General features: G+C 52.4%; 1 protein-coding gene across 7 annotated transcripts in view; it reads left to right on the top strand.

Moving 5' to 3' along the window:
* CSF3R (colony stimulating factor 3 receptor) overlaps positions 1–18,980 on the top strand; it is an 87,939-nt gene extending 68,959 nt beyond the window's left edge. The window contains exons 1-18 of one of the 7 annotated variants that reach the window (XM_012439378.3): positions 2,906–3,070; positions 3,162–3,241; positions 3,864–4,077; positions 5,854–5,937; positions 9,130–9,426; positions 10,919–11,042; positions 11,184–11,371; positions 12,133–12,302; positions 12,428–12,581; positions 12,680–12,753; positions 13,188–13,401; positions 15,244–15,426; positions 15,828–15,929; positions 16,850–16,996; positions 17,108–17,248; positions 17,419–17,512; positions 17,755–17,836; positions 18,234–18,980. In XM_012439378.3, coding sequence (XP_012294801.3) covers positions 5,874–5,937; positions 9,130–9,426; positions 10,919–11,042; positions 11,184–11,371; positions 12,133–12,302; positions 12,428–12,581; positions 12,680–12,753; positions 13,188–13,401; positions 15,244–15,426; positions 15,828–15,929; positions 16,850–16,996; positions 17,108–17,248; positions 17,419–17,512; positions 17,755–17,836; positions 18,234–18,704 — 2,505 coding nt within the window. In that variant the 5' untranslated portion in view covers positions 2,906–3,070; positions 3,162–3,241; positions 3,864–4,077; positions 5,854–5,873 and the 3' untranslated portion in view covers positions 18,705–18,980. Of the gene's footprint in view, positions 1–2,270; positions 2,499–2,905; positions 3,242–3,863; positions 4,078–4,097; positions 5,605–5,853; positions 5,938–7,914; positions 9,427–10,918; positions 11,043–11,183; positions 11,372–12,132; positions 12,303–12,427; positions 12,582–12,679; positions 12,754–13,187; positions 13,402–15,243; positions 15,427–15,827; positions 15,930–16,849; positions 16,997–17,107; positions 17,249–17,418; positions 17,513–17,754; positions 17,837–18,233 lie in introns of those variants that run through there. The other 6 variants (XM_012439386.3, XM_012439347.3, XM_064363687.1 and 3 more) reach the window with 6 other exon arrangements.
* Positions 18,981–19,272: the final 292 nt, after the last annotated feature.

The raw sequence follows: 19,272 nt of genomic DNA, 5'->3' as shown, positions 1-19,272 counted from the left end.
CTCTACAAAAAATACAAAAATTAGCCGAGCGTGGTGGCACGCACCTGTAATCCCAGCTACTCAGGAGGCTGAGGCAGAAGAATCACTTGAACCCGGGAGGCAGAGGTGGCAGTGAGCCAAGATTGCGCCACTGCACTCCAGCCTGGGTGGCAGAGTGAGACTTCATCTCAAAAACAACAACAACAACAAAACCTGACTGGAAGGCCAGGTGTGGTGGCTCACGCCTGTCAAACCAGCACTTTGGGAGGCTGAGGTGAGCGGATCACTTGAGGTCCAGAGTTCAAGGCCAGCCTGGCCAACATGGTGAAACCCCTTCTCTACTAAAAATACAAAAATTAGCCAGGCATGGTGGCACGCACTTGTAGTTCCAGCTACTTGGGAGGCTGAAGCATGAGAATCACTTGAACCTGGGAGGCGGAGGTTGCAGTGAGCCAAGATCATGCCATTGCACTCCAGGCTGGGTGACAGACCGAGACTCTGTCTCATAAAAAAAGAACTGATTGGACAGGGGAATGTGGAGAAGGTGTTGTAAGGAATGACTCCAGAGTCCCTGAGCTGCGTGACTAGGGAGAGGAGGGGATGGTGGTTAATTCACCATGATGAGGTACGCGGGAATCGGAGACACGTTTGGTGAAGGGGGGAAGAGTCATCCAGTTGATCATTCATTCAACAAACACATATGGAGGCCTTACTGTGTGACAGGCAGTGTTACAGACACTGGAGATAAAGTTTGGAACAAAACAGACCAAAACTGTTGTCCTCATGGAACTTCTAGTGGGAATTGAAAAGCAACATAGGGGAGAGAGAGAGGGAATGGGAGGGAAGGGGCTTGCAAATTTTGAAAAGGGTGCTCAGAGAAGGCCTCAGTGAGAAGGTGACATTTTAGCAAAGACCTGAAGAAGGGGAGGGACGGACCCACGTAGCTATTTGCAGGGTCGTGGGGAAGAGTCCAGGCAAATAAAACAGCAAGTGCAAAGGGCCTGAGGCAAGAGATGGCGTAACAAGTTCAAGAAGCAAAGAACACAGAGTGCCTGGAGCGAGGCAGCCAGCGGGAGAGTAACAGGAGAGGGATCCAGGACATAACGCGGGTACCAGGTTGCGTAGGGCTTTGTAGATCATTGGAAGGGCTTTGACTTTGACTCTGAATGAGACAGGAGCCATTGGAAAGTTTGGCACAAGGATGACCTGATCAGACTTCTGTTTAACTGGTAATGCACTGGCTGTTGAAGGAGCTACAGGCAGGTGGGAGAACAAGGATGAATAGAAGCAGGAGAGCAGGGAGGGGGCTATTTCGACGACCTAGACAAGAGATGAGGGTAGTTTGGGGCTGGCTGGCATTGGTTTAAGTGATATTTATATTTTCCAATATATTATCATAAAAATATTCACACGTAGTGCCAAGTTGAACTTTACAGTGAATACCCAGGATTCTGGTTCTATTTTGAAAGAAGAGAGTCCCCGGGATTCACTGAGCGAGTGGAGCCTGTGGGATTTCTTGGGAGGGCTGCAGCAGGCAGTCGGGTCATTTGACCTGGAAATAGAACTGCAGCCCTGGTCTGCAGCATCACACCACGCCGAGACGCCTAGAAAGGATCCTATGTTAAGGACAGCCTGTTGGCTGTACCTCACCTTTATTGGGTTATGAATCCAATAAACTATGGGCAGTTTGAACCTTTCTCAGAAAATGCAAAGAAAATTATTTGTAGTTGCTGGGGAATCATAAATACAGACAATAAAAGACATAAAATATAGTCTATTTCACCCAATTACAAAATATTCAGTGTTGCAGAACGACTGTGGGTAAACATTAGTAATTTTTAGTGAACATAGGAAGACCCCATGCCCCCCCCCACAAGACATCCTCCTGTCTTGCCTCTAGAGCTCCTGTTTCTCCATCCATCTGGTCTATGGGCAATGCAGAGATATGTAATGAAGACGGGAGCAGTAAGTTTTGGGTTATAAAATTCCCTGGAACCTGGAAGAACCCTTCTGAGTACTGTGAAGACGTGGGCCCCAAGGCTAGAGCTGAGAAGAGGCTTGGGGCCGGGTGAGGCTTCCAGCCAAGGTCTGCCTACAAGTGATGCTCCCCGAGGGCTGGGGGCATGGGGATGGCACCCAGCCAGGTGGGAGCCTGGGCCCTCCCCAACCTCAAAGCTTTGAGCTCAGGAAATCCGGAGGCAGGGGAGGGGGACATTGTTGCCACATTCCCCAGCCCTTTAAGACCCCCAAGGCAGGAAGACTGCCCGGGCCTCAGCAGCTTCCCTCGCAGGCTCCTTCCTGGGAGGAAGGGGCTGCCTGTGCCCTCGAAGGCGCAAGGGAGGGTAGGAGAGAGGCTCGGAAGGTGTTGCAATCCCCAGCCCCTGGGCCTGTCAGAAGCCAAGCCATTAACGACAGAGCTTGGGGAGAGAAGCTGGACTGCAGCTGGTTTCAGGAACTTCTCTTGACGAAGTGAAGAGAGACCAGGGAGGCCAAGCGGGTGCTGGACCAGAGGCTCCAATGTGAGTAGGGGATCCCTAGAGAGGGGCTGAGCCTTGGGCTTGATGGACAGCTGGAATCCTGGGGCCACTCCCCACAGCTCCGCCAAGTGTTCATGTCCGGGGTCCTAGGTCTGGGGCCAGGGATTCCTCCTTTGGAAACTGCAGCCCTGGACACTGACTCTCTTTTCACAGGATGCCCCTACTTTTTGGGGTATTGCACCAGGGAAGTCACTCACAGCCAAGTTTCTCCTTGGGGACACTGAGCTAGGCTGGCGACAGACAAAATGGTTCTCCCCCCACCATGCCTCTGTCTCTCAGAACCTGTGTGTCTGTGAGTTCCAGCTCCATCTGGGCCTCTGTCTATTTCACTCTCTGTTCCCCTATTTCCTCCTCAGCTTCTCTCTGGCTTGCTGTCTCTCTGAGTTTCTCTATCTCACATATTTCCTGCTATCCCTTGAATCTTAAACTCTTGGTAACAGACTGCTTCCCGGGCTCCAGGCCACTGAGTGCCCCCTGCTCTCTGAGTCGGCATACTTGTCTCTTGGGCCCTTTTTCTTTGTCGCTCGACATCTCCAGCCTCAATCTTCCTCTCGGTGGGTCTCTGTCATTTTGGTCTGTGTGGATTTCAGTCACCGCCTTGCTCTGTTATTCTTTGTGGCCTTCTCTTCTTTTTTTTATCTGCAGCACAACTGGAAAGGCCTCTCCCTCTGTTTATTCCCAGCCCCCTCCTCCCTCCCCACCCTTCCCACAGAAAGAATCTCGAGGTGAGAGTAAAAACAGCAAGGGAGCAAGGGGTGTGAACTGGGGAAGAGAGTGTGAGGTGAGAAGGTTGAGTGTGATGGAGGGAGAAAGAGCAAGAGGGGGTGCAAGGGCAGCCGGCCCAGGAGGCATGGAGGTGTGCTGGGCAGCCGGCCCAGGAGGCATGGAGGTGTGCTGGGCAGCCGGCCCAGGAGGCATGGAGGTGTGCTGGGCAGCCGGCCCAGGAGGCATGGAGGTGTGCTGGGCAGCAGCCTTGAAACGAGCTCCTACAAAGCCCGGCGGCGGAGAAGGCCACAGTGACAGGAGGGCCAGCGGACCAAGGAGCTAGGAGGAGGGGATCCAGAAAGGGGGTTTTGGAACTGTGCAGTGTGGCACAGATAAAATCAATGTGGCAGTCCGGGGAGGTGTGGCCACGCAGGCTGTGAGGGAGGCAGGGGTGAGGGGAGAACTGAACTGTGCTGGATTCCGTGAGCTGATGACCCACTTTGTGGCTCGTGAAAATAACCTACAGTTGCTGAGTGCCAATTCCATGCCAGGCACAGTGCTAAGTGCCTTTACCATAATCATCTCATTTCATCCTCACAACAACCCTGAGGCGTGAGTGCTAATGTTATTTATTTTCCACAGATGGGGAAACTGAGGCTCGGCTCGGAAAGGTGAAGGAACTTGTCCAAGGTCACAAGTAAGTGGTGGAGCCGGAGATCAAGTCAGGTGACCTGAATCTGAGCTGGGATCCAAACCTCTCTGCATATCAGCCCCGAGAGAGTGAGACGATGCTCCAACAGGCCCCAGGCCCTCTCAACCAAGGTGGGGGGTGCCCAGGGCTGCAGTGACGGACCAGGTACTGAGGCCAAGCAGGCCATCACCCAGCACCCAGCGGGAGGAGGCCGGGGCCTCTTGGGGCTAGATTGTCTGCTCTGGACAGGAGCCAGTGAAGGCAGATAAGGTGGTACTGCACGGGGCATAGGCTGGGCCTGAAGCTGACCCTGGCTAGGGCAACAAAGCTGGAATATGATCTAAAGCACATGGAGATGAAAACCAGTGTCCCAAAATATTGGGCTTGGAGGCTAAATCTTCCCCAACCACTGTTAAGGGGGATAATCTAACTGGTGTGCTGTAGTAAGAAGGGTACCAACCATCGACGCGTACAGATGCTTGGGATAGTTGTGCAGGTTTCTCACTGCACAAAACTGAGGAGTAACTGGAGCCGAAATCCAGGCTGTGCCCTAGTTGCCAGGTCCTAGTGTGGTGCTGCATCTGTCCCGAGGAAGGGGTGCTTTCTTTCTGATTTGCACAAAGGAGACTTACAGGCTAGTGTCCCTGGGTGTTCTGATACTGCAATATATATGGATAGACTGGGGGTCTGGATAAGGCCCCTGTGAGCAGGAACAGCCTTGGGTATCTGGACAATTCTTATCCACACCTCTGTCTGTGAGGGAGAGGAAAAGATTCTCCTGCCTTTCTCCCTGCTGAGCACAAGTGATCTGCTGGGACACCACCTGCATATATATGTGCATATACATACATGCAGGCTGGCCAGCGATTCCCACTGATCTGCCACCAGCAGCACCAACTCGTGCTGGAGGATCAGGTGTGGGCCCCAAGACCCCAACGGGAGCAGGGTGAAGATTAGGCTGGGCACTCACCCGAGTGGGAGAAACTTCAGCATACTTGCTAAGACTGGAGCCAAGGCACCCTCTATCCAGGCGCTATGGCCATGACCACATGATGCCCGACCTCAGAGGGCCGCCAGAGGTCTGTGCCCAGAATCGGGGGGCATACTGAACCCCTCGGTGCCCTACTTTGTATCCTCAGCCCACATGGCTGAGGCAGCCAGCTTCCTGCCGGTGTAATCTGACAGCCCCTTGCCTCAGCCGCTCCATAGCGTTCTCCCTTTCTTCCAGGGAGCATCCCTCACAACACCGGCATGGCTTCCCCAGGAGAACCTGCCTAGTACTCATGCATGCCCAACCTGGATGTGCCAGGGAGTGAACACCTAAGAGGCATCCCTTGACCAATGAGGGGCAGGAGTCAGTGGGTAAATCTTCCCATCCAAGGGATAAATTGACCCTTGGGTGGACAGTTCTGAGAAGTGCCTACATGGCTCTTCAGAAGGTTCCAGCAGGCTAGAGCCCCAGTCGTCCAAAGAGGTGACCAACATGATGACGTAACCTTGCATTGGCTTTCTCTCCTTCCCTGTTTCATTCTCCCTAGTCTCTTATCTGCTGCTTGGATCTTCTCAAAATAAACTACCAGCATGCAATTCCTCATCTCAGGTTCTGCTCTCTGCGGGGAGCCCAACTTAGATAGCCAGGAAAGGGGAAGAATGCTGTTCCTCACTGCTCCTTTCCCTGCTCTTTCCTGGAAGGCAAGTATAATAACAGTGGCTGTCAGTCATTTCCTATGTTCCAGGCACTGTGCAAAGCTCTTGACTTGCATCATTTTGTGTCTTCCTCCCAAAGTCCCATGCAGTACAGAATGCTGTTACTTCCATTTTTCAAAGAAACTAAGGCTCAGAGAGGTCAAGCAACCTAGTCAAGCTGAACAATAGCAGACAAGGATTAAGGTCAGCTCTGACTCCAAAGCCCATGGTCTTAAACAACCCTCCTGCCTCCAGGTGAACATCAAGTTGGCGCTATGGCAAGGCTGGGAAACTTCAGCCTGACTTGGGCTGCCCTGATCATCCTGCTGCTCTCCAGAAGTGAGTATGGCCAAGGATAGGGGTGCAGTGGGGAGGGGGAGTTACAAGAAGAGATATTGAGAATCATTTCCTTGCACTGCCACAAGCCTCCTGGGATTCCCAGAGAATCCCAAAAGACTCAAGACTGAGCCGCAGACGTGGGGTAGCTGATCTCCCACCCAGACTTCCATAGGCAAACCACACCCAAGAGGAATGGTGAGATGATCTGGGCTGGTCAGCCTGGAAAAGGCCAGTGGGACACAGATCTTGTCCGCAAATCTCTACCAAGCTGTCAGAAGGAAACTATGGGTCCTATGCAGCCTTGGTGGACAGCAAAGGGATCAGGATGGAAGCGACAAGGGGACAGGTTTCATCCTGAAATACAGAAGTCCAGGCAGAGCTTGGTTTCCAACCATGGAAACTCTGTCTTGAGAGGTAGAGAACTTCCCATCCCCAGGGGTGTGCAAGCTGAGGCCAGGATTCACAGAGATGCTACGTAGCAGGAGTTGACAAACTTTGTCTGGCAGTAATGTTTAGGCTTTGCCGGCCACATACTGTCTCTGTTCCACGTTTGTCTGGTTAGTTGGTTGGTTGTTTTTGAGACAGGGTCTCCCTCTGTCGCCCAGGCTGGAATGCAGTAGCACAATCACAGCTTACTGAAGCCTCAACTTCCTGGGCTCAAGCCATCCTCCCACCTCAGCGTCCAAGGTAGTTCGGGGCATGCCACCACACTCAGCTAATTTTCTTGTAGATGTAGTTTTGCCATGTTGCCCAGGCTGGTTTCAAACTCCTGGGTTCCAGCAATCCGCCCGTCCTGACCTCCCAAAGTGTGGGGATTACAGGTGTGACCCACCATGTTTTTTGAGATGGAGTCTCTCTCTGTCGCCCAGGCTGGAGTGCAGTGGTGGTTGATCTTGGCTCACTGCAAACTCCACCTCCCAGGTTCAAGCAATTCTCCTGCCTCAGCCTCACGAATAGCTGGGATTACAGGCGCTTGCCACTATGCCTGGCTAATTTTTGTATTTTTAGTAGAGATGGGGTTTCACCATGTTGGCCAGGCTGGTCTCAAACCCCTGACCTCAGGTGATCCACCCACCTCGGCCTCCCAAAGTTCTGGGATTACAGGCATGAGCCACCACACCCAGCCCTGTTGCATGTTTTTATTTGGTTTTTGTTTTGTTTGTTTTGAACACTTTAAAAATGTAAGGCAGATTCATAGTTGTTAGACCATACAAAAATAAGCCATTCAAGTCCTGCTGTAGAGGGCAGAGCATCAGGTGGAATTTTGAAGCAATAACCTTGTAAAGTTCCTTCTAGCCTGAATTCCTGAGCCTGTGAAGCAGCGGAAGCCCTTCGTTGAGAATCATGAACTTGCTCTGTGACCCTGGGCAAACTGCTTCTCCTCTTAGGGCCTTAGCATCCCCACCAATAAAACAGGCCTAAGAACACCAGAGAGAGGAGAGAAAACATTATGGGCAAATTGCATGTTTATTTATTTATTTATCAAAAAAATTTTCACCAAGGTGATACTCTGTACCAGGCACTGGGAATACAGTAATCAGCAAACAGCCAAGGTCTGCTGGCCTCACAGAATTTGTAATCTAGCTGGAGTGATAGATAAGTAAATAATCATAAGACTCTATAATTATGAAGGATAATAAGAGCTTTGAGGAAGTACAGGGGCTTTGGCCTGCTCCAGTTTGTTAGTGCCTGGTCTGGCTTCTTGAAGACACCTAAGCGTTAACCAGGTGAAACAGGGGTGAGAGGGAGAAAGAAGAGTCCCTCAAAAAAAGAACAGCAGGTCAGGCACAGTGACTCACACCTGTAGTCCCAGCACTTAAGGAGGCTGAGGCAGGAGGATTGCTTGAGCACAGAAATTCAAGATTAGCCTGGGAAACATAGTGAAACCCCATCTCTACCAAAAAAAAAATCAAAAAATTAGCCAGGTATGGTGGCATGCACCTGTAGTCCCAGCTACTCGGGAGGCTGAGATGGGAGGTCAAGAGTGCAGTGAGCCCTCTTGTTTGTTTTCAACTCTTTTAAAACCTTCCTAACAAGGAAGATTTTTAGTTGTTAGGCCATACGAAATACAAAAATAGGCCACTCAAGCCCTGCTGTAGAGAGCAGAGCATCAGGTGGAGTTTTGAAGCAAACAACCTTGTAAAGTTCCTTCCAGCCTGAAATCCTGAGCCTGTGAAGCAGCGGAAGCCCTTTGATGGTGCCACTGCACTCCAGCCTGAGTAACACAGCGAGACCAAACAAAAAGCCAGCAGGTCCAAAGATCCAGAGACTAGAAAGATTATGGAGTTTTCAAAGAATAGCAAGAATGAGCCAGAATGGCCAGAGCAGAGAGACGGTATAATCTGCAACTCAGAGGGTCAGGCAGGGGCCAGGCCACAAGAGCTATGTGAAGGATTTGAGTCTTTATCCTAATGATGGCAGCAAGTACTCACATGCCAGACACTGCTCTAAGTGCCTTCCATATGTTATCTCATGTAATCCTTCCAGCGACGCTAATGTAGGGGACAATTTTTATCCCTATTTTACAGATGATAAAATCGAGGCACAGAAAGTCTCAGTAACATATCAGGGTCACGTAATAAGCCACAGAACCCGAATTTAAATCTAGGCAGTCTAGTTGTAACATCCACCCTCATCCATCACACCATACTGCCTTTCAGAGCAATAATGTGCCACTGAAGTGCTGCGATGGAGATGGGGTAGCAGAATCAGATTTGACTTGTGAAAAGATTGCTGCAGCTATGGGTTCTTATCACTCTAATCACTGCTTGCACCATCCTTGGGGAAGATACTGGGAGTTATCAGTCTTTATCTGGTGGTGTGCTGGTGCTGGCTTGCAAAAACTAACTGTGCACATCTGTTCCCAACTCCCCGATCAATGACATCACATCAGTAGCTTGAAATCAGCTAAGGTGAGAGTATTCACACCGTGGAAAGGGGCACACACTACAAACCAGGGTCTTTTCTCAGTCGAGCTGGCTGATAAATTTACCAACACACTACTATCTCTGCCTCAACCCTATAGCGTCTCAAAGTCCCTGTCCATGTCCTTCAATTTCCAGCCCCCATGTCTTGAAGGATGAGACAGGAAGGTGAGGGCCCTGAGTCTAGGAGTTCAAAGGCCTAGATTAGATTATAGCCCAGCTCTGCTAGGCAGAGGAGTCGTTCCTGGCCCATTCTCTTCCACCTCAGGTCTGGAGGGGTGTGGGCACATCAGTGTCTCAGCCCCCATCGTCCGCCTGGGGGATTCCATCACGGCCTCCTGCATCATCATGCAGAAATGCAGCCATCTGGACCCGGAGTCACAGATTCTTTGGAGACTGGGAGCAGATCTTCAGCCTGGTGGGAGGCAGCAGCGTCTGTCTGATGGGACCCAGGAATCTACCATCACCCTGCCCCACCTCAACCACACTCGGGCCTTTCTCTCCTGCTGCCTGAACTGGAGCAACACTGTGCAGATCCTGGACCAGGTTGAGCTGCATGCAGGCTGTAAGTCCCTCCAGCCATCCAGCTACTCTGCTTCCAATACCCTCCTGCCAATACTAATAAGAATATTACTGGCCAGGGACGGTGACTCATGCCTGTAATCCCAGCACTCTGGGAGGCCAAGGAAAGGGGATCAACTGAGGTCAGGAGTTTGTAAGCAACTTGGCCAACATGGCAAAACCCCGTCTCTACTAAAAATACAAAAAAGTAGCCAGGCATGGTGGTGGGCACCTATAATCCTAGCTACTCCGGAGGCTGAGACAGGAGAATTGCTCAAACCCAGGAGGCAGAGGTTGCAGTGAGTCAAGATCACGGCACTGCACTCCAGCCTGGGCGACAAGAGTGAAACTCCATCTCAAAAAAAAGAATATTACCTATTGAGCTCTTGCCTAATAAGCACTTTATGGGCATAATATCAGGTAACAGTAGTATCAGTTGGTACTATTATTTAGCCCCACTTTGCGGACAAGGAACTGAGATTCGAGGAGGGTAAGCAACTTGCCTGTCACATATTAATAGGATGGAGGCAGTGTGGCTCTAAAGCCAGTGTGATGACCGCTACTCTACAGAGCCCAAGTCCTCAGCCATCAGAGGGTGTCTCCAAGAAGAACATTCTCTACCAGCTGGGCTTGTCCTCTGCTTCTCCTCCACCCCCGTTTCAACCTTCCTTTCATCTGCGCCAAGCTGAGGCATAAGAAAAAACAAAGACCGAGCTTCTTGTTTAAGAATCAGTAATGGGCCAGGTGCAGAGGCTCATGCCTGTAATCCCAGCACTTTGGGAGGCCGAGGTGGATGGATCATTTGAGGTCAGGAGTTTGAAACCAGCCTGGCCAATGTGGAGAAACCCTGTCTCTACTAAAAATACAAAAAATTAGCCAGGCGAGCCGAGATCACACCACAGCACTCCAGCCTGGCTGACAGAGCAAGACTCCATCTCAAAAAAAAAAAAAAAAAAAAAAAAAGCATCAGTAATGGCCACTGCTAAAACTTACGTGGCATTTCCTGTATATCAGGCACTGTTCTGAGCACTTCAGAGTGAGTCATTTAGAGTGACATTAGAGTGAGTCATTTAGCCCTCACAATAACACTGGGGGGGGTATTTTATCATTACCCCCATTTTACAGATGAGGATGCTGAGGCACAGAGCAGTTAAATAACTTTAGGATCACAGGGCTAATGAATGGCAGGACCAGGATAAAAACCCAAACACTGCACTGTCACTGACAAAGGGTCTGAAGTTGGGGGGCTTGGAAATGGGGCACCACTGTGCTGCTGGGGGCCTGTGATGCTTGCCCCTGTGCATGCCTGTAACTTAGCTTCCCCCAGGGCTGCCCTTCCAGAGCTACTCTGCCTGGAGACGGCGGGGACCAACAAGGTGATGACAGAGGAACCGAGCCTGGGCAAGGCAACACGGCCAACTGGTCCCAGAGGGAGCTTTCTGAGTGTTCTGAGTAGTCCCACCCAAAGTCCTCATACTCTTCCCACCTACACGCAGACCCTCCAGCTGTACCCCACAACCTCTCCTGCCTCATGAACCTCACAACCAATAGCCTCAATTGCCAGTGGGAGCCAGGACCCGAGACCCACCTACCCACCAACATCACTCTGAAGAGCTTCAAGTGAGGAGGGGCCCCCACCCCAGTCCCCTCCCGTCGGGTTCTGGGATGAGCCATGGGTAGGATGGTGGGCATGCCTCTGGGAGGGAGAAGGGAGCCTCACTTTCTTCCTCTGTTTGACACCCAAGCCTGAACTATTGGCAGGAGCCGGGCCAACTGTCAGACCCAAGAGGACTCCATCCGGGACTGTGTGCCCAAGGATGGGCAGAGCCACTGCTCCATCCCACGCAGACACCTGCTGTTATACCAGAATATGGTCATCTGGGTGCAGGCAGAGAACGCGCTGGGGACCACCATGTCGCTACAACTGTGTCTTAATCCCATGGATGTTGGTGGGTTATGCTGGGTTCAGGGGAGGGAAGGGGTCCCCAAAACGGGCAGACAGAGAGAGGAATGGAGAGGGAAACACAGGCCCAGTGACAGACAAGGAGACACTGGAAGATCTAGAGACAAAGCCAGAGAAGAGAGACAGAGAAAGAGGGGTGCAGCTGAAGACAGAGAAATGGGGACACAGACCCAGAGGCAGGAAGAGACACAGAAGCAAGGAGACACATTCAGTCATGCTTTCAGCGCGTTTCCTGAAGCACCCACTAACTGTAAGGCACTGCTCTAGGTACTGGGGATACAGCAGTAAACAAAGCATCCAAAATCCCACCCTCAGAATGTTGGATTCCAATGGGAAGTTAAATAAGATAGAATGTCAGATGGCAATAAGCAGAAAGGAGAAAGTAAGGAGGAGAAGGACACAGAGAGAGGGGAAGGGGAGCAGTGGCTATTTCAACAGGTTGGTCAAGAAAGGCCTCACTAAGAGGGTGACAATTAAGCAGATCCTTGAAGGAACTGAGGGAGCAAGCCGCTGGCTATCTGGAGGGAAAACATTTCAAGCAGAAGTAACAACCAGTGCAAAGGCCCTGGGGCAAGAGCAGGAAACAGAGACCTAGAGAGAAACAAAGACTCGTAGAGACCGAACCCCAGAAACCTGCCATGGCAACGTGGGCAGACGGTGAACCACAGACAGGGAGACGAGAGGGAGCTAAGGCGGAGCCCTCTAGGTTGGGGCAGGGAGAGCTTCTGACAGCCCCACTCCTTGCAGTGAAACTGGAGCCCCCCCTGCTGCGGACCCTGGACCCCAACCCTGAAGCGCCCCCTCCCGAGCCAGGCTGCCTACACTTGTGCTGGGAGCCATGGAAGCCAGGCCTGTTTATAAATCAGAAGTGTGAGCTGCGCCACAAGCCACAGCGTGGAGAAGCCAGCTGGGCACTGGTGAGGCGGAGGGCAACCTGGAGAGCCTGAGGTGGTGGGGGTAGGGGGCAGGGTAAGTTGGGCTCGAGCTGACCCCGGAATGGCCCAGAGATCCAAGGCTCAGAATCATGTCCACCCCCCACCAGGTGGGCCCCCTGCCCTCAGAGGCCTTTCAGTATGAGCTCTGTGGGCTTCTCCCAGCCACGACCTACATCCTGCAGATACGCTGCATCCGCTGGCCCCTGCCTGGCCTTTGGAGCAACTGGAGCCCCAACCTGGAGCTGAGAACTACTGAACGGGGTAAGGAGGTGATGAGGGGCTGGGAGCAGCCCTCAGTATCCAGTCCAGACCCCAGGGCCCTCCCCGACTGGCACCCTCTCTTCTTGTTCCATCCACAGCCCCCACTGTCAGACTGGACATATGGTGGCGGCAGAGGCAGCTGGACCCCAGGACAGTGCAGCTGTTCTGGAAGGTGACTCCCTCTGAAGGCCACCCCTCTACCTTGACACCGCCTCCAATCCAAATAGACCCCTGCAAACCGGGGCTTAGGACTCCGACAGGTCTGAGAAGTGTGGATGCATTTATACGTGATTTGCATGCACTTTGCATGTGCCTCGGGAGCTGAGTTCGCTTTTGGAGAGACTACAACGCAGGGCACAGGGCGGTTCAGTGAATCATTAAAAGCCTGCTGTGTGCACTGACTTGTTTCTCCCTGCCCTCCATCTTCTTCCTACCCTCCTTCCTAGAGCCTAGCACAAGGGAACAGAGGGAAAAGGGGAGGGGTGAGAAGTCTGGCCCCCAGCCTAGGGAGGCTCCATTGTATGATCCATCCACCCCACTTAGAGGCTCTCCCCTACTCAAGATGAGCTGCACATCCCCTTCTCTTTTTCCTCCTGTGCCCCATAGCCAGTGCCCCTGGAAGAAGAGAGCGGACAGATCCAAGGTTACCTGGTTTCTTGGAAACCCTCAGGCCAGGCTGCGGCCATCCTACCCCTCTGCAACACCACAGAGCTCAGCTGCACCTTCCACCTGCCTTCAGAAGCCCAGGAGGTGACCCTTGAGGCTTATAACTCAGCTGGGACCTCTCGTCCCAGCCCAGTGGCCTTCTCAGAGAGCAGAGGTAAAGGGGGCTGGCAGCCAGAAGAACACTGTGGTCAAGTGTGTCAATTCAAAGGCTAGATTGCCTGGGTTCAAATCTAGTCCTATTGGCTGGGCACAGTGGCTCACGCCTGTAATCCCGACACTTTGGGAGGCCAAGGCAGGCAGATCACCTGAGGTCAGGAGTTGAAGATCAGCCTGGCCAACGTGGTAAAACCCTGTCTCTACTAAAAATACAAATATTAGCCAGGCATGGTGGCATGCGCCTGTATTCCCAGCTACTTGGGAGGCTGAGGCAGGAGAATTGCTTGAACCTGGGAGGTAGAGGTTGCAGCAACATGAGATCACGCCATTGCACTCTGGCCTGGGTGACAGAGGGAGACTCCATCTAAAAAAAATCTAGTCCTATCACTTGCTAACAGTGTGACCTGAGCAGGTTACCTCCCTTCCCCGGCCTCTTTTTCCACATCCAGCAGATGGGGATGATAATAGTGCCTACTGAGGTGTGGCATGGGGAGTACCTGAGTTAAGACAAGGGCCTAGTACAAAGTAACTGCTCCACGTGTCTGCTGTTATTATCATTAGCCAGAATGAGGTGAAGCTCACACACACACACACACACACACACACCATTCTGCCAAGAAAGCTGAGAGAGAAAGCCCCAGGCTTTTCTCCCTGGAACATGGTCTGTGACTTCATTGTTCATTCTCAGGAGATCAGCTGCCACCTTCCCTAAATATGGGTCCTCAGAAGGTGGAACTAATCACAATAACAATAATAATAGCTAATATTCCCACTTACTAGCTGTGTGATCTTAGGTAAGTTTATTAACCTCTCTGTGTCTCTCAGTTTTCTCATTAATAAAATGGGGACAAGAGTAGTACTTCCTGGGTGTGACTATTAAAGGGCTCAGTAAATTAAAATATAACAAGGAGTTGGGTACAGTGGCTCATGCCAGCTTTTTGGGAGGCTGAGGCAGGCAGATCACCTGAGGTCAAGAGGTCAAAACCAGCCTGGCCAACATGGCGAAACCCCATCTCTACTAAAAATACAAAAACTAGCCAAGCGTGGTGACAGGTGCCTGTAAACCCAGCTACTCGAGAGGCTGAGGCAGGAGAATCGCTTGAACCAGGATGGCGGAGGCCCTTCAGTATGAGCTCTACAGGCTGGAATGCAGTGAGCCAAGATTGCACCACTGCACTCCAGCTTGGGTGGCAGAGCATGACTCCACATAAAAAATAAAATAAGGCCGGACTCAGTGGCTAACACCTACAGTCTCAGCACTTTGGGAGGCCTCGACCGGCAGATCACGAGGTCAGGAGTTTGAGACCAGCCTGACCAACATGGTGAAACCCCATCTCTACTAAAAATACAAAAATTAGCCAGGCGTGGTGGCAGGCACCTGTAATCCCAGCTACTCAGGAGGCTGAGAGGAGAAGAACTGCTTGAACCCAGGAGGCGGAGGTTGCAGTGAGCCAAGATCGTGCCACTGCACTCCAGCCTGGGTGACAGAGTGAGAGTCCATCTCAAAAATAAATAAATAAGTAAAATAAAGCAAAGTAAGGTAAAGTGTAAAGTAAAATAAAATACATCAAGGATTACGCCTGACACATACCAAGAGCCATACACCACTACTCTATGCTCTTGTTCCATGCATCAAGTCATTTAATCTGCACTGACACCCTATGAGGCAGGAACTTTTATCATCATTTCCACTTTACAGATGAGGAAACTGAGGCTCAGATGTTGACCTACCCAAGGTCACCCAGCCTGTAAGTAGCAAAGCCAGCATTTGAACCCAGGCTTCTGGCTCCAGGGCCTGTGTTCTTTTCACCTTCATTCTACCATTTCCCACTATCTCCAGGCCCAGCCCTGACCAGACTCCATGCCATGGCCCGAGACCCTCACAGCCTCTGGGTGGGCTGGGAGCTCCCCAGTCCACAGCCTCAGGGCTATGTGATTGAATGGGGTCCCCCCAGCACAAGCAACAGCAACAAGACCTGGAGGATGGAACAGAGCGGGAGCATCACGGGGTTTCTGCTGAAGGGTGAGACTGGCCTGGAAAGATGGGCAGGACCAGGGACAAAGGGAGGCAGTGCTTGTCTGACAATAAGCACGGGGCAGCCTGAACTGCCCTAGAGACATGGATTCTCCAGCCTTTCTTGATCCTTCACTGTTCCCATTTCATATCCTCATAATCAGGAAGTTCTCCCTACAGTCTAACCTAGTCCTTTTTCTATAGCCCTGACCCTGCCACCCTTTTAGCTCTCTCTTCCATTTTTCTTCCCTAATTCTCATCAAATGATCTAAAGAAGAGATTGTGGATGTTAACCTCAAATCATGAGGCCAGGGTAGCCCTGACTAGGGGCTAGAGGTCTGAGGCTAGCTCCTGATCATCAGCACAGGTTAGCCCTTAACAGGAATGCCTACCCTATTTTCTCTCTACAGAGAACATCAGGCCCTTTCAGCTCTATGAGATCACTGTGACTCCCTTGTACCAGGATGCCATGGGACCCTCCCAGCATGTCTACGCCTACTCCCAAGAAAGGGGTTCGTCAACCATCAGGCCCCTTTCCAGAATCCTCTCCTCTCTCTCCCAAGGCTCCGCATGGTCCCCAGCAATCAGGAATATAGGGAACACTGCCTTCTTACCATACTTCTGGCCCTGGAGAGGATCTCTCCCAATCCCCTGGCTTACACTTGATCCCTACAGCTGGACAGAAATCAGGTGCTGGGATAGAAACTGAGTAGGGAGGTAGCACAATTCAAGGAGCAAACCTGGCAAAAATCAGTCCATTTCCCAGACAAAAATAAGGTGTTAATATGTAACAGAACTTGGACAGAGGGGCCGGGCGCAGTGGCTCACACTTATCCTAACACTCTGGGAGGCCAAGGCAGGCAGATCACCTGAGGTCAGGAGTTTGAGACCAGCCTGGGCAACCTTGTCTCTACAGAAAAATAAATAAATAAACAAACAAACAAAAAATTAGCTGGGTGCAGTGGCGCATGCCTATAGTCCCAGCTACTTGAGAGGCTGAGGTGGGAGGATCAGATCACTTGAGCCCAGGAGGTTGAGGCTGTAGCGAGCCAAGATGGAGCCACTGCACTCCAGCCTGGGTGACAGAGCAAGACCCTGTCTCAAAACAAAACAAAAGAAATTGGACAGAGGACCTGGCATAAATTCAGAGAGTGAGTGGCAGAAATCAGAGAGTAAATCAGATGAAATCAGGCCTAGTAGAAATCAGAAAGTGAGAATTTAGAGTCAAGCAGAGCCAGGTTCAAATCCTGGCTCAGACACTTATTAGCGGTAGGCGGAACCTGGATTAAATCCCGGGAAAATGAGGCTTGGACATGACTCCCCTTGGGCTCTTTCTCATCCACCCTGCAGTGGCTGGGAAGCCACAAGAAGTCCAATTGAGCTCTTGCTCTGCCCCACTCCCTTTACCCCCTGCACCTCCTTCTTCCCACAGGCCCCTCCCGTGCCCCAGAGCTTCATCTAAACCACATTGGCAAGACCTGGGCACAGCTGGAGTGGGTGCCCGAGCCCCCTGAGCTGGGGAAGAGCCCCCTGACCCACTACACCATCTTTTGGACCAACGCTCAGAACCAGTTCTTCTGTGAGTCTATCCTCAGTTCCCCACAGCCCCAGAAGGGCCAGAAGGGGGTGCTCAGCTGCCATGGAGGCAGCTTCGGCATCCAGGCCTAGGCTGACCATACACCCCTCCCAGCCGCCATCCTGAATGCCTCGTCCCGTGGCTTTGTCCTCCATGGCCTGAAGCCCACCAGTCTGTATCACGTCCACCTCATGGCCGCCAGCAAGGCTGGGGCCGTCAACGGTACAGTCCTCAACCTGATGACCTTGACCCCAGGTAAGGGGAGATGGGGTCTGGGCAGAGACGGCTGTTGGGAGGGTACCCCAACCAAAGGTTGCTGATTTTGAGAGTAGAAGGGGACTGACTTTGAATCCCCTGGTCGGAGGGAGGAGACCCAGCCTTCCCCACATGCATTCTAACTTCTTCCGGCTCTCCCCTCACTGCAGAAGGGTCTGAGCTACACATCCTCCTGGGCCTGTTCGGCCTCCTGCTCTTGCTCACCTGCCTTTGTGGAACTGTCTGGTTCTGCTGCAGCCCCAAGTGAGTCCCTTTGAACAACCTGAGATCCTGCTTCCCCCACCCACAGGGAAACTCAGGTCCAGGTGGACCCATCTAAGTCCCTTCCAAGCTTCCCAGACTTTGGGGCCCATGTCTGAGAGTCCCAGCCCCAGCTTCTCTGTGCACGAAGCGCAGCTCCACCTCTTCAGGTGGGATGGGTGGGACAAAGGGTGGAAAGATCGGAGGGTGTGTCTGACCCAGCCTCCATCTGCCCCCTTTTGCAGCAGGAAGAATCCCCTCTGGCCAAATGTCCCAGATCCAGCTCACAGCAGCCTGGGCTCCTGGGTGCCCACCACCATGGAGGAGGTGAGAATCCAAGAGGGAGAGGTAAATGGGGTGGGGATGTTGACCCAGGCTCAGTGAAGGGACACCTCCTAAAGCCAAGTACTCAGGCCTTCCTGTCCCTTCCAGCAACATCCCCTCCCTTTGGGGTGAAACAGACCCAAAGAATCCCAGCTCTGTCCATCTCACAGCCTCAGTCAGCTCCCTGTGATATGGAAAGACTGACCATGATGAGTCAGAACAGTGCGTGGCATGTGTCATGCATGTGTCAGGAACATAACAGTGCTTTGCAAGTGGAACCCTTTGTGTTCTAGCAGTAACAGCAGGAATGTCCCCACCACTGCCAGAACCCAGACAGGGACGGTGGCTGGGGCAGACATCTGAAATGAGCCGTGCCCTCACCCCACATCCTTGTGTGCAGGAGGCCTTCCAGCTGCCCAGCCTCGGCACGCCACCCATCACCAAGCTCACAGTGCTGGAGGAGGAGAAGAAGAAGCCGGTGCCCTGGGAGTCCCATAACAGCTCAGAGACTTGTGGCCTCCCCACTCTGGTCCAGCCCTATGTGCTCCAGAGGGACCCAAGAGCAACTTCCACCCAGCCCCAATCCCAGTCTGGCACCAGCGATCAGGTCCTTTACGGACAGCTGCTGGGCAGCCCCACAAGCCCAGGGCCAGGGCACTACCTCCGCTGTGACTCCACTCAGCCCCTCTTGGGGGTCGTCAGCCCCAGCCCCAAGTCCTATGAGAACCTCTGGTTCCAGGCCAGCCCGCTGGGGACCCTGGCAGCCCCAGCCCCAAGCCAGGAGGACGACTGTGTCTTTGGGCCACTGCTCGACTTCCCCCTCCTGCAGGGGATCCAGGTCCATGGGGTGGAGGGGCTGGGGAGCTTCTAGGGCTTCCTGGGACTCTCTTCTTGGGCCTGCCTCTTAAAGGCCTGAGCTAGCTGGAGGAGAGGGGAGGGTCCAAAAGCCCATCTCTAAAAACCACCCCAGCCCAGGCTCTCCCCCATCAGCCATCAGCGTCCCCCTCTCCTCCCAATCTCCATAGGGTGGGCTTCCCAGGCAACCTGCATACTTTAAGGACCAGATCATGCTCCATCGGCCCCACCCAATGGCCTTTCGTGCTTGTTTCCTATAATTTCAGTATTGTAAACTACTTTTTGGTTTTGAGTTTTTGTTGTTGTTTAGAGACACTCTTGAGTGTAACTGAGTCTCTGTTATTGATTTTTCAAGGCCCAGCAGTCAGGGAGAAACTTCTCAAAATTCCCTCCTTTATTCTTTCTTCCCTCCCTCCCTCCCTTCCTCCCTCCTTTCCTTCCCTTCCTTCCTCTCTTCCTCCATTCCTTGCCTTCCTTCCTTGCCTTCCTGCCTGCCTGACCCCCTTCCTTCTCTTCCCTCCTTCCCTTCCCTCCCTTCCTTCCCTCCCTCCCTTCCTTCATTCCCTTCCTTCCTTCTGCCAGCT

Source organism: Aotus nancymaae, unplaced genomic scaffold (assembly GCF_030222135.1).
Source record: "Aotus nancymaae isolate 86718 unplaced genomic scaffold, 86718_ANA_hifiasm-v0.15.2.pri h1tg000053l, whole genome shotgun sequence".
In the NCBI taxonomy this organism is placed as follows: Eukaryota; Metazoa; Chordata; class Mammalia; order Primates; family Aotidae; genus Aotus; species Aotus nancymaae.
Note: the sequence above shows the minus strand (reverse complement) of the source record. Positions and strands in the feature narration are given on the sequence as shown.